Raw genomic sequence first — 13,505 nt, 5'->3', positions numbered from 1 at the left:
TTCATAAATTGCTGTGTTCAGCAGTATCTGTTTGTCACAGGTTTGTGTCCCCTCAAATTATGAGCTCACAGGCAGTGAGTAAGGTAGGCATAGCACCGTGCAGAAATGGGTTTCAGTACCAAAAAAAGCATAAATTTTGTTCCTGCTTTCAAGATTGCTAAGAGCACTTTGGGGATCCTTTTTTTGTTCTACAACCATGGAAATCCTGAGTGAGAAAGTGGCAATTGGAAAAGGGTTGGGGGTGAACAAACAGAGGAAAAGGCCACTGAATTTCTGCAAGAAGTACATGCAGATAATTCTCAGTGCCTTGGCTCTTCCCAGTAGTTGGGTGATAGTGTACAAGGCACAGGAGTGAGAATTCAGAAAACACTCTGCACTGTTGCTATCCTCTGCCCAAAGGCCAATATTTAAGGCCTGTGTTTCAGTGTTGTTTTTCCCTCAAAAAGAGATTTGTGATGAATTAGACGTGTCTTGGATGTGGTCCCTGCAGAAAAGGACACACAGTTATTCAGAGTGACAACGTCTGGTTTGTTCACAGTTCCCAGCCTTTCCCTTACCAATGCTCTGCCAAATAACCATCATGGGGTTTTCATTCACAATCCTTGTCCTGACTGTCCTTGACTTTTGTCACGTAACTTCTTTTTCAGCTTCTCTTAGAGACCCTCCTTTTGTCTTTGTGAAATAATACAAAATAATAGCCCCTTGACAAAATAATAGCCAGCCAAATTTTTTTTTAATTTGTAATTTGTATATCCCTTTCTGTGGACAGGAGCATGAGCCTCTTTTCTTGTTTTGGTTACAATGCTCCATTAAGGATTTAACTGCATGAATACCTGATGCACACAGAAGGTGCTGGGTATGTCCAATTGATAGATTTTAAAAAAAGCCTCCAAGAAACGCAGCTCATTTTGTAACACTGGACACCATTGAGAGACTCAGGGGTTGTTGACTGGCATGTGATCCTGCTGGGCAGCTTCTGTCATTGAGGATCAGATCTGAAAGGTCATTTAAAATTATTCTATGCTCTTAAGAAATTTTAGCACAAAATCAACCATCTCTGACTCTGGACCTCCTGTGTCTCAATACATAACAAGTGAAAGAGCAGCGCAGTCTGGTTTTATTGTGATCTAAACACACACTGTGCATTTTGAAAGTGTTTCTAATACCACAAAATGTGGTGTGTGTTTTAATGTACGTGTTTTAATTAAAGCACATGGTTGACTCATTTAAATGTCAGTCTCAAAAGAGGAACAGAACAGAGCTTCCTGGAATTTGCTTAGAAGTGGTTTATACACAAAGCTAGATATATACAAATGCACTAGGTATTTGGAGAAGAAAACAATTAGGAACTTCTTCCCCTGGAGATGTTTTGACAAATTCCTTGTTTTTCCTGTAGCATTTGGTGACATGGAAGCAGCAGGAGGGGCCATTCCCAGCTCAGTGCATTGACTGTTTTGCATCTATTGGTTGTGACTTGATTCTTGTGACTCAATTATTTCTTAAGGAAAGGTCAGCCTTCTTGGTCCCTAGCTTTTTGGTTTGAGTTTTTTATTAATCAGGGCTACAAAGTTGATGTATGCATAAGAGAGACACACTGGCTGATGTATCTTCATCTCAACCAGCAAGAGCATAAAGAGCAATATTTCCATTTACTTCCAGTGATCACCAGTGAGTTAGAACCATGACATATGAAATGAGTTTTAAATTAAATTGAAGCCTCTTGGGAGTGTCACTGATTTTAGGACTTAATAGAAGCTTCACGAAAGTTTTGGGAATCAGTTTCCTGAATTCGGACAAACTAATTTATTCTAAGCCATGTTTTAGGGACCTGCTCATGAATCTTGCTATTAATTGCTTTCCCAAGCAACAAGCTAACAATAGTTTCCAGGCATGGTTTTAAATGCTAACTTACATTTCAATGAAACTTACTCAGGTTTATATTTTGTTAAAATATATATAATACTAATTTAGATGTTTGTACGGCCATCAATAAAAATTCCAGGACCTCTCTGGAGATAGTCACCTGTGCAGATTGATACTTCATTTTGTTAATGTTCATCATCAATCAAAACTTACTAGAATGTCTGTGAAAACATAATTACAAATGAAAATTCATTTCAAGTCAAAAGGGGCCTCCTCTTCCTTGCTTCGGCTGCTCATTAGTTTTCCAGATCAATAAGCACATAAGAATTCAATCAAATAGTACTCTGGCAGGATCTGAATTTTTTTTTTTAAGAGTTAAGTACTTTTCTCCTAAAATCCACTCTGTCAAGCATCAACATAAAGCACATTTTCATAGCTAATTTTTGAGCAAAGTAAGATATGTTTCCACAGTACATGGATTTTCAGAGCTAACTTAAGAGGCTAAAACAGCACACTTCTGTCTCAATCAAGCATTGACCTTAGGGTAAAAAGCTCTTTTTGAAGATGGCTTATGTGCATAATATGTTCTGACTTTCAGATGCTTATGCTCAAGACAGTTCTGGGAAGTTATCCCCTGATTTTATGAGGTAAAGGTGAGAAAAGTACAGGGCTTGACGTATGGCTTACATGTATAGAATATTATTATTTATTCTGTGGAATAAGCTAGAGGAAGAAGTGTCTTAAACACCTGCAAGGAAGAATGAGATTGCTCTTTGAGGCTCAGCTGTGCTGACCTCCCATGAGATCCAAGTCTTTGGAGACTCTGGAGATGTGAGGAGGAGGATGGAAGGAAGCTGTAAAACTGCTCTGGATGGAAGCATACACCAGACTTTGATACCCTCCCAACCTCCATATTTGGAATGATAAATGCATTATCCTTAGCCAGAAATGCTCCCAAAATTTACCTGCTTTGGCTCAAGGGCTTAACCAAAACTTTGGGTTCTTGCAAAGTTCTTTTAGCAAAGAGGAGTTACTGGGGATAATAGCATTCCCTTCATTGGGAATGTTAAAACTCCTGTCCCCTTAAATCCAACAGAAATAAAACAGCCAAAATAAAACAGATGGAGACACAGCCGTATTTCTGGGGAAGCCAATTGGTCCAGAAGAATTGCAGCTTTTTTGTACTGAGCTCTGAGCTGCCTGGGCAGCAGCCAGCCCATCCCCAACGGCGCGTAGCCGTGTTTGCCGAGCAGGAGCAGGGAGGACGCCCCTTCCCTGGGCACCCCTGTCAGCCTGACTGTGCCATGTGCCTTCCCAGGGCTCCACACCCTTGCCTAGCAGGGGTTGTCTCACAGACCTTTCAGCTCAGACTGTGCTCCTGCTGTTCTTCTTGGTGCCTCCTCTCTTAACCTCCTTGGTTTTCTGGGCTGCTCTTCAAAAAGCCTGGGAGAAGACACCTCCACACACACATCACTCCATGAGCACAGCAGAGCTGTGCCAGTTCCCTGGCTTCAGAGGGAGCCACATGCTGTCTTGCTGTCTGCTTCCATGACAGGCAAGTTTCTGTAAAGTTCAGCCCAATGCTTAAAATTGCAGCAGTATTAAAGAGAGAGTTCATGGGGCTGTTCTGCCCCTGCCTGCAGCATGTTCTCTCTTGCTGTTTTCACTTTGTCAGGAGGACATGGAAAGAGCCCAAGCAGCTCCAACAAAAGGTAACCAAGGTGCAAGGAAAAAGGGATAAAAAATGAAATGGGTGGAAAAAACCCACAGCTAATATTATTTTTTCTTTTGTTCCAGTGCCGTGTTTACTTGGACAAATTTATTGGTCGTTGTAGTTGAGCTGGATGGATCTGAGCAAGAAGCTTTGGACCTTGTTCCTTTGGTCACCAATGTGGTCCTGGAGGAACACTATCTGATTGTAGGGGTGGTGGTGGTTGTGGACATTGGTGTAATTCCTATCAACTCCCGTGGAGAGAAACAACGTATGCACCTACGAGATGGATTTTTGGCAGACCAGCTAGATCCCATCTATGTGGCCTACAACATGTAGTCTTGTACCTTAAAGCTTCCATGGACTTTACTATAGATGTATAAAATTTTTTTGTGTCCACTAAAAAAGTGTGCAGATAAGATGCTGACACTCATCAGAATGGAACTGTTTCTATTACGACTTTTCAAAGCAGTCACGATTGGCAGGAAATATAATGTGAAATGTTTTCTTTTACCACTAAATTTTAGAGAAGAAGGACTATGGGGTAAGGCCCTTCAGTGTGTTGGAAAAGCCCATTTTAAACTTTTTTTTTTTTTTTTTGCTTATTGGACAATACTGCTTTTTGAGTAAATGTGGCTTTGTATTTTACATTAAGTAAGCTGAAGTAGATTTTTTTTTATTCTGCCCTCCAAATGGATTCTTTAAAAACAATTTGCATACTAATACAAATAGTTGTTTCCTTCATTTGTTTTAATATGTCATAAAAAGCTGATGAATACAGATCCATTACTAACTTAAGCCATTTTAGATCCCACATCTTAGGAAAATATGTAGTGGTACGAGGAGAAAACCCAAAGTAGCACCTTTCAATTAGAAATCTTGCAGCTTTCTGTCAGAGATGCTGAAAGCCCAAAGGCCAAAGAGCCTTTGATGTTAGCGTTAGAATGGAAGAAATTTATAAATAAGGTGTATTTCGGCAATGAGCTTGCAAATATCTTTGTACTAAACAAAAAGATAAAATAAGTTAACTACTTCTTCTGTAATTATGTACAAAACGTTTAATTTATTTTGATCTCTTTAGAAGTATAAAAGAGAAGAAACATTCAAGAATATTAAACTCTTGAAATGTTTGCTAATATAAAAACAAAGTGTTGTATTATCTTGAGTGGATAGTATCACATCAAATATATATATATGAAATATAAATTCACTAATGACAAAAGATTTTAAAGTTTAAAATGCAGTACTTGTCACTTGCATGGTGTCTCCCACTGTAGATAATCAAATGTTACTCACAAATTTTTTGGAAAAAGAAAAAAAGCAATCCTGGATTGCTAAGTATCCCTGTCAAAAAGAATCCTCTAGATACCAGCAAGTGGAATTATTGCTGCCTTTAAGGCAGTGAATGAATTTAAGACTAAAAATGCACTACAATAATTTTCTTTTCTTTGCCATGGAGGCAACAATAAATATTCGTGCTGGCATGTGCATACACTTGTTAGACTTAGAAAAGGCAGGTTGAGGAATAGCACTGTTGTCTAGCTGCAGAACTTTGTTGCACAATTTTTTTCATTGTTTTAGTTGGTGTTTTTACTGCTATAAGGAAAATTTTGGGGTTTTTTGCACAGAGTTATCAATTTGCCTCTCAGCTAGGACACGTAGCTCGGTGGCCAACGCTTCCAGTTTACATTTACAGGAATCGATTGTTTCGATGGTCTTTAATTTATTCCGTAACGGAGAGGAGCGTGCAGTCACTACCACCCTTTGGCATGGATCGTGCATCTGCTAACTAGTCCCTAAATGCATTAAAACATCTGAGGAACCCATCTGCCTGGTTAAGGAATGGAGGAGTCCTGTGGTCTCCAGTCTGAGGCTGTCACGGGAGAAGAGTAGGAAAACATGCATCACAGCTGCCTTCATTTTACTACCTTTGGAGAAAAGAGGGGTTTGATTCCCCAGTTCTGTTGTCTTCCCTGCCCTCCACGCCCCCTTTTTTAAAACCTTCCCCTTCCTTCATGTGGTTGTAACTGAATTGACCTGTTTGTGATCAAGAGTGGGATTTACCAGCTGCAGTCCAAGAATGCTTTTCTTATTTGTCCCAAATGACGTTCATGTGCTGGCTCTCATTACCGGATATGCATGACTAAGATTGTTGCAGGGCAAACGTTATCATGTTTATATCACGTATAAGGGAGTCTCGATGCTGGGTGTTAAAAATCTTTTTAAAAGGTAGGGACGTTTTAGTCTGCATGTACAGAACGGAGCATCTCGCCACGTCAGACGCGTTTTCTTTCAGGCCATCTTTTCCGCCCTCACTGTCCTGTGAATAGCCCTATTCATGCTCTGCAGACCAATCCCATACTTTGTCAAATTCATTTTCTGCTCCCTAAAAAGAATAAAATCTGTTCTTAATGGCAAGTTGTTGTAAGGTTTGAGACAAGATGTTGATTGATTACAAACATAATTGCAGTGTGTGAACTAACTTGTGAAGTCCTGCTATCGCTGATCTCAGTACTGCAAAACAAATCTCGCTGTCGTTCAAAGCATCACTTTAACCTTCACGAAGTCAACTTTGCATTTGTAGAGAATAAAAGAACTGCAATGCAGTTGTGAAACGCAGTTAATAACAGCTCTCTTCTGCAACCTGTCATCTGTGGTTGTTAAATCCTGAGTTAAGAGAAATGATAAACTGAGTTTCTGGTTTTGTTGTGCAAGCAAAAGGAAGGAAACATTTAAGCACCATCAGACTGAGCAATAAAGAAGGATTGTTCTGTATTAGAAACTGTACTGTAGATAAACCATTCATGAGAATGTATAAAATGTTTGTCTTGTGACCTTGTGCTTTTGGAGTCAGACAAAACCATGTAATCAACTCGATGCACATGCACAAAAAGAGAGGGTACACAATGAACATTTAAACACAAAACTAATCAAACAGGAGCAGATTCCTCATGGTGCTTGTTTATTATATATATTTAATCCTGCTTGACACTTTACCCAAGGGAAGACTGTCCCTTTTATCAGTTGAATGTTAGCAGCGTTATTTCATAGAGTGTGGTGACTGGTTAGAGAAATTCATGTAACTCAGCCAATCACAGATTCAAACAAAAATTTTTATGTGCAAAGGACAGCAACCTTCTTGTATGTTAAACCACCAGTACGCTTTGTACATCTGTGATAACGCCTGTTTTATATTCAAATGAACAAATAAAAGCTTTTATTTTTGTTGCTCTGAAAATATCAGTTTCTTAATTAGTCATCTAAAATGGAGCTTCCGAGAGCTGCGGATGCTCGGTGGAGGAACATGGAGAGCTATACTGTAATTTTATTTTGTTTACCTCTCTTGTTGCATAATTTATTAGTACAAATCATTATACTTTTAACAATGTTTAAATACTGGTGTGGGCATTTATTGCTGAAAGACTTTCATATGGCAACAAATGTTTTTTGTGAAATGTTTTTTTAATTCTTTTTAATATATTCAAATATACTGTTCACATTTTTGCTGAAAGTGTAAAGATTATTGTAAGCTTGGTAACATTTTGTGAGAAGCAATAACAAGCATTAGTACTGTAAAACTCCTCAAATTTGTCACTTATCACTTTTGTTGCAAGGTCTTGCTGCTGTCATGCTGCTAATCAGTCACCTAAGGGAGTTACTGATCAGGTTTTACATCTCTGATGGAGCTCTCTGCCAGTGGAAGTTCGTGGGTTACAGCTTGGGCACTAACACTTGGGGCTAGAACCTCCCATCTGTTCAGTAGCCTTGGGCAGCCAGATGATTGCTCTTGGAAATGTGATCTGCCCATTTCCATTGTTTTTTTCCAAGAAGACCTTGATTTCAGAGCTGGCTCCCAGCTGCTGAGTAGCAGCATTCCCAGAGAAGAGGTTTGGCCCCAGCTCTCATTTTCCAAATGTGATTTTGAAGAGTGAAATTCTCAAGTCTTTGTGTCTTCGGAGTGCTGTCTCAGAAATTCGAGGTATAAAATCCCATCTCTGCTGGCTCAGATTTCAGGTTGCTTTTCACAAGATGTAGGTGCAGTTTTGTGGACCCACAATTACCCTGAGCAGAAAGAGAGATCCAGAAATTTGGGAAGGAGAAAGCACAAGTTAGAGATGGCAGAAGGAAGAGGATGGCAGAACAACAAGAAGTTCCTGGTTCAGTTGTACAAATTGTTTCATTAAAGCAAGAAGGGGATTGATTTTTATGTTAATGGGGTTAAAAGTTTTCAATGGGTTAAAATATTTCAATTCCATTTTTTAAAAATAATTTTGGAAAAGGCGGCCATAATGTTGCAAAGTGGGAAATTCAGAAAAAAATTTTAGAGTTAGAAGACTCATGCATGATAAGAACAGCATAATTTCTTCATTATCACATTGGTACTAAGAATGTAAAAATTGGGAAAAAGTCTGATGAAAGGCCACACAGCTTTCCTTTTCTGGTTTTCAACACAAAGATTTCCTTTATGCACTGTTATTAATAGAGGGCAGGAGGGAGGGGCATGCACAGAGATCAAAACAAATCCTCACCAGTCGCCTTTGTGAGCAAAGCTGAGTTTGGGGGAGTTTTGAGCTCTCTCCAGCACAGCTTCTCACAGTCCCCTGCGGGGCCACAGAGCCCTCTGCACCCCTGGAGAGACAAATCCAGCTGTGGCTCTTGCCTGGGCACACTCGTGGTTTGGGGCTGGGCTCTGGCTGGATGGGCACTGGGGGAGAGGTGCAGCCTGCAAGAGTCATCCCAGGGGGGATGGACCCCTCTGTCCCCAGGGTAAGAGCCAACCCTGATTTTGAATTTTTTGCTTCTTTTTTTTTTATTAGAAGGTTTTGCTGTAAAACTGAAATTTGAAGAGGAAAAAAGAAAAAAGTAACCAGATTCTGCATTGTGAAAGTAGAGATTAATAATTTTCAGGAGGATAGAAAATATGTATGTAATATATGTAATTTTTTTTTTACATCTGGAATGATCCATTTGGCAGCCCACCTTCCCAAAAGCTCACTCACCTTACCATGATTTAGGACTCTCTTTTCATGGTTTTTCTGTTCTCTTTTGAGGGGTACCACCCTAAAGCTGGTATGAAAACCCTCTCAAGCTTTGTCTCATTTGTGCTGCACCTGGCTGAGATCAGCAATCTCTGGAACAGCAGCTCCCCCTTTCTTACACAGCAGACTGGGATGAGGCCATCTCTGCACCTCTGGCATCATCCTGGGAGCTGCCTGGCATTTCAGATCCACTCAGGTTCACTAGGCAGGTCCTGCTGCATCACGGCAGTGAAAGTGCTCTTTACTTCTCTCTGGTCTGCACAAACAAGATTTCTCCAAAGGCACTGTTATATTCTCTATGATCCACATGGGGGAAAAAAGTCTTTTTCCCAGGGATCCCACAACATATCTAATAATAATTTCTAAAAATTATTGCAAAATATTCTACAGCAATGACCAGTTAATGGTGGATCCTAAAGGCACAAATCTTGTTTTAATTTTTGTGATTTGGTAGATTGATGGTAGGCATGTGGAGAGTGGCTGGAGGAGGGGACAAAGCTGATGGAATCTCCACAGGGAGTGGCTTCCAAGGCTGACTGGAAGCACCTGGGAAAGGTTTGGAGATGCCAGAGAGGCACCAAGATAAGAGCTGTACTGAGCTATCAGGATAGAGACACCAGAGGAGGGAACCATAAATGAGGGGCAATTTTAGGAAGAGTGTTTGGTGTAGAAGGGGAGGCCAGGAAAATGAAGATTGTGCATGTGGAAGTAAAGATCAAGCAGCTGAGACTATCTAACCCTGTGGCATCAGGAACCCAATTTTAGGGGCCTACATTTTAATTTTCTCACCTAGTGGAGTGCATTTCAATCAGGAAGCTCCAGATGCTGGGACACACCTCACTGCTCTGAGCCCTGGGTTCTGACTAGAAGCTTGGATGAGCTACCCCAGCTGAACTCAGCCAAGGGCTCTGCAGTAAGACTCAAGGCAAAAAGTGTATGAAGGTAGGACAGACATGAGCAAGGCATGGACAATTTATCCCAAATACTTTGGGAAACTAAAAAATAACCAGGTCTGTATCAGGTAAGTGGCAGGACTGAAGAACAGAAAGCCTGGGAGAAGAGAAGAGTAGGAGAAGCAGCTGCAGGCAAGAAGAAAACAACATTTCCATGAAGCCAGGTCAGGAGGTGAGTGTGGCACGGGCAGTATTCACAGAGCAGCAGGAGATGGGAACTGGAGCCAAGCCCTGCCCAAGGAAATCAGTGACTGAGGAGGCACAAAGGAATTTAACTTTCCATTGCAGACACTCGTGCTCAGTAGCATCTCTAGGATGCCTCTCTCAAACATTTGGGTTTGGACACTTCCCTGAAATCCACAGGAGGATTTTTTTGCATACCCCCTTCTCTCCTAACCACAAGTGGCTGTGAGCTGGGGTGGGGCTGCAGCCTCGTGTGGCTTTGCAGGGTCCCTGCTGCTGCTGCAGGGGCAGGGATGGACTAGCACAACCTGAAAATGCCTCTGGGGCAGTCATTGGGCATCCACTGTGGAAACCCACAGCCTCTCCTGCCAGTCCTGGGTGGAGGGCCAGAAAAACTGGATGGAAGTGTGCAAGTTCTCTCACAGCTCTTTGGTTAGCAAAGGGAAAGAAGTGTGGTCTCAGCTATAATTTTTTTTTTCTTCAAAGGAGAAAGTATCTTTTCATCTTGGAGCAAAGCCTTTTTACAGTACAAGAGACTTTAAACTACTGTTTTAAGCCATAATAGAATGACTGTTAGAGATCACTCAGGAAAATTTTCTAACAAACCCCATGTTTTCTTAAATGAAAACTTCCATTAAAAACTCCTGTTTCCAGTGGAGCACCTAGCAGGGCCACAGCATTGCTGCCAAACTGGTGTGACTGCATCTTGCCATGCCTGCATAAGCCACATGTGCTGTCATTGCACTTTACTTACAACTACCAGCATCATTTATTTCTCCAGCATGTTAAAGCCAGTGCATCCGCAGGAGAGACACAAAGCCAGGATCAACCTGTCATTTTGGGATGAGGCAAAGCCCCATTCTGATTTGGAAATGCTGAGCCACAGGAAGAATAATAATTAGGTCTGTAATGGGACAGGCAACTCCAGACACTGCTTTTCTTCACCAAATGGTGATAGCAGTAGTTGGGAGAGGTGGAAACATTCCCTCTGCCCAGGGAGGTCTGGAGCAGGATCATAACTGGGAGAAAAAAAGGCAAATTCTGAACAAGCTGTTAAGAGAAGCCCATAAATAGGTTCTGTCCTGCAGATGATTCTGTACAGAGTGTACTTCCATGAGCTTTGGGCTAAAGAGAAAGGCTCTGGGAGTGGATGTAGTACCTGAGGCAGAGGTGGATAGTCTGGGCTTTGCCAGGCTGGGGAGGAGCTTGGGACCCTCTGGCTTTTAGGCTTGAGCTCCCACTGCTCTCATTGCAGGGCCCCTCTCTGGCAGCTGTCCATAGCTTCCCAAGGGAGGCTCCTGGATCAGAGCTTCTCAATGTCTGTGGCACTCCAGGACACACCCAGTCCCTGCAGCAGGGACCTGCTGTGAGCTGCCTCCTGTCCCCAAAATCCCAGTGCCACCCCACTGACTGGAGGGAAAGAAACTCCAGGGCTAGAGGGCTTTCCTTGCAAGTGCAGCATTGCCCCCACCCAAATTTGTCAGAGAGGCAGCAGGAACCCTCTGTGGGAGGGGCTGGGCAGTGCTGGGCTCTGGCTCAGCATCCAGTACTGATTCCCAACACTTGGCCAGCATGGAGCAGCTCCTGCTGTGGCAGCCACTGGCACTGGGGAGCCCAGGGTTAAAATGCTGCTGGCTCCAGTGTCAGTGGGAAAACACAGCAAGCAATTGCATGACTGAGCTGCACGTCTTGCATTTCTTTGGGGCAAAACCAAAAAGCTTTCCAGCCCTTGTGGTCTTTCTGGACTTGTGAAAAGACAGGAAAAGGCTCTGTCACTCAGTCAAGTGTTGTGTCAGCCAAATTCTCTCTCCAGCACATCAGCCATGCATGGCAGAGTTTCTGGCTGTGCTTCTCCTCTGGGAAGGAGGCAGGGCTGAGCTGCAGGGCTGGCAGCAGGGGATGTCCCTGCCTGTGCCCTGGGGTTTGGAGGCCTCCCTTTGCTCCCTGCCCAGGCACAGCAGACCCAGAGCTCCTACAGCCCCAAGGAGGACAAGGAGCAGGATGCCCCATCCAGGGGCTCCAAGAGTTGCTGTGTGCAAGGCACTGAGTTCCTTTTCACTTTTAATGAAGCCATTTTTTCGCCTTAAAGGCTCTGTTACAAGGGGCAGAAGCACATTGCTGTGGCCAAGCATGGTGGGATCATGGCTCAAACTGGCCCAGTTCTGAGCTGGCTCCCACAGCTCCCATGGGAGAGAGAGCAGGAGAGGGGCAGAGCTGGAATGTGGCAGCAAGCAGGGCCCAACCATCTACAGTGGCTGCTTGCAAAAGCCACCTTTCCTGTTAATGAAGGAGTTAAAAATGAGCGTGGTCTGGCTTTATTAATAAACACTGTTTTCTTCTGCAGAAGTCCTTTTCCAAATACTAGTAAAGCACTTTGTGTAGCCAGATTCACAGCGTCTTCTGATGCAGAACGAGTTTATTTTTAGATCCCTCTCTAGGGTAAATCCTATTTCCATTGAAGCTTCACGCCAGCTTAGTTTTCACTCAGGGAGTTTACAGCAACTGGCCGGTGGCTTTGTAAACAAACACATCTCTCTGCCTTTTAGCATGGAGTGTTCTGGCTCTCCTGACATTTCTTCTGAATAATCTTCAATTATCAGTCCCCTTCAATGTACAAATTATCAACAAAGTAGATGCTGCACTTAATTTCAGCCTCTTCATTGCTGTTTGCCACCCCTGAAGGGATGAAACATCCCTGCTGTACCTCATTAGTGGCTCCAGGCTTATGGGGTGGGAGAGGTCCTGGGCAGGCATGGCCATGGGGAGCAGGAGGGACAATCCAGAGTTCATTTTCTCTTGGTTCTCCTTCTTTTTCTGATTTTACAAGTTTGAACTTCTAATAACCAGCATTTCCTTTTCAAAGAGCATTATGCAGAGTCTATCATACTTTTGAGGCTTTTGACATCTGGAAATAGGTTTTATTCCTTTTACATTACCTATAATAATCTCCAACTTAACCCCAAAAATATTCTAGTATTCCTTTCTACTTGCAATTGCATTTCCTGAACATGAAACAACACAAGAAGGGCCTCTCTGGTTTAGATACCACCTCAATTTGATTTATGAAAGCATTTGAGAGGCAAATGCACAGATCACATATGTACTTGTACTTGTCAGGGTGGCCCCTAACTACCAGCAACAAATCCCAAACATATTTCACATGCTTGGTCATTTAACACTGTGAAAGGCAAACAAGCCATGAGCTGAGCATCTCACTCCACCTAAAGGAAGCAGGAGGCAGAAACCACAGCTCTTCTTTATTAAAATAAAGGAATAGCCAGAGTTTAAAAAATAATAAAAAATAATAAATTGATGGCAACAACAACAATAATGATAATAATAGGAAAAGTCAACAATAAAATGTTTAAGCCTCTGAGACTGATGCTCTAGGACCACTGCCTGCAGTGGTGATGCTGCAGGAGCTCAGAGAAGCCCCCACTCACCCTGAGATTCCTGATGGAAGGAAACTTGCAGAGTTTGGGCAGTGCAAGGACAGCTCTGCTCCTGTGCTCTGCCAGTGACAGAGCCCAGTGTGGGACAGGGATGGGGAAGGGCAGCTCACAGATGATCTGTGTCACACAATGCAGGTGGGAAACTGCCTTGGCACGTCCAAAGATCTGTTTGATCCCATCCTGGCCCCACTGGTGTCACCTGAACTGGAAAATGCACATGGGGAGGGGAATGGAGGAGCATTTTCACAGGGGATTTCTGCCCAGGGGACTGCTGGTGAGCAGTGTTGAGCCTGAAGAGTTACCA

General features: G+C 42.7%; 1 protein-coding gene across 5 annotated transcripts in view; it reads left to right on the top strand.

The window, feature by feature from the left end:
- DIP2C (disco interacting protein 2 homolog C) overlaps positions 1-7,156 on the top strand; it is a 310,889-nt gene extending 303,733 nt beyond the window's left edge. For all 5 annotated transcript variants that reach the window (XM_033060294.2, XM_033060283.2, XM_033060311.2 and 2 more), the window contains one exon: positions 3,661-7,156. In XM_033060294.2, coding sequence (XP_032916185.1) covers positions 3,661-3,913 — 253 coding nt within the window. In that variant the 3' untranslated portion in view covers positions 3,914-7,156. The remainder of the gene's footprint in view (positions 1-3,660) is intronic.
- The last annotated feature ends 6,349 nt before the right edge of the window (positions 7,157-13,505 follow it).

Source organism: Catharus ustulatus, chromosome 1, assembly GCF_009819885.2.
Source record: "Catharus ustulatus isolate bCatUst1 chromosome 1, bCatUst1.pri.v2, whole genome shotgun sequence".
Classification (NCBI taxonomy): domain Eukaryota; kingdom Metazoa; phylum Chordata; class Aves; order Passeriformes; family Turdidae; genus Catharus; species Catharus ustulatus.
Note: the sequence above shows the minus strand (reverse complement) of the source record. Positions and strands in the feature narration are given on the sequence as shown.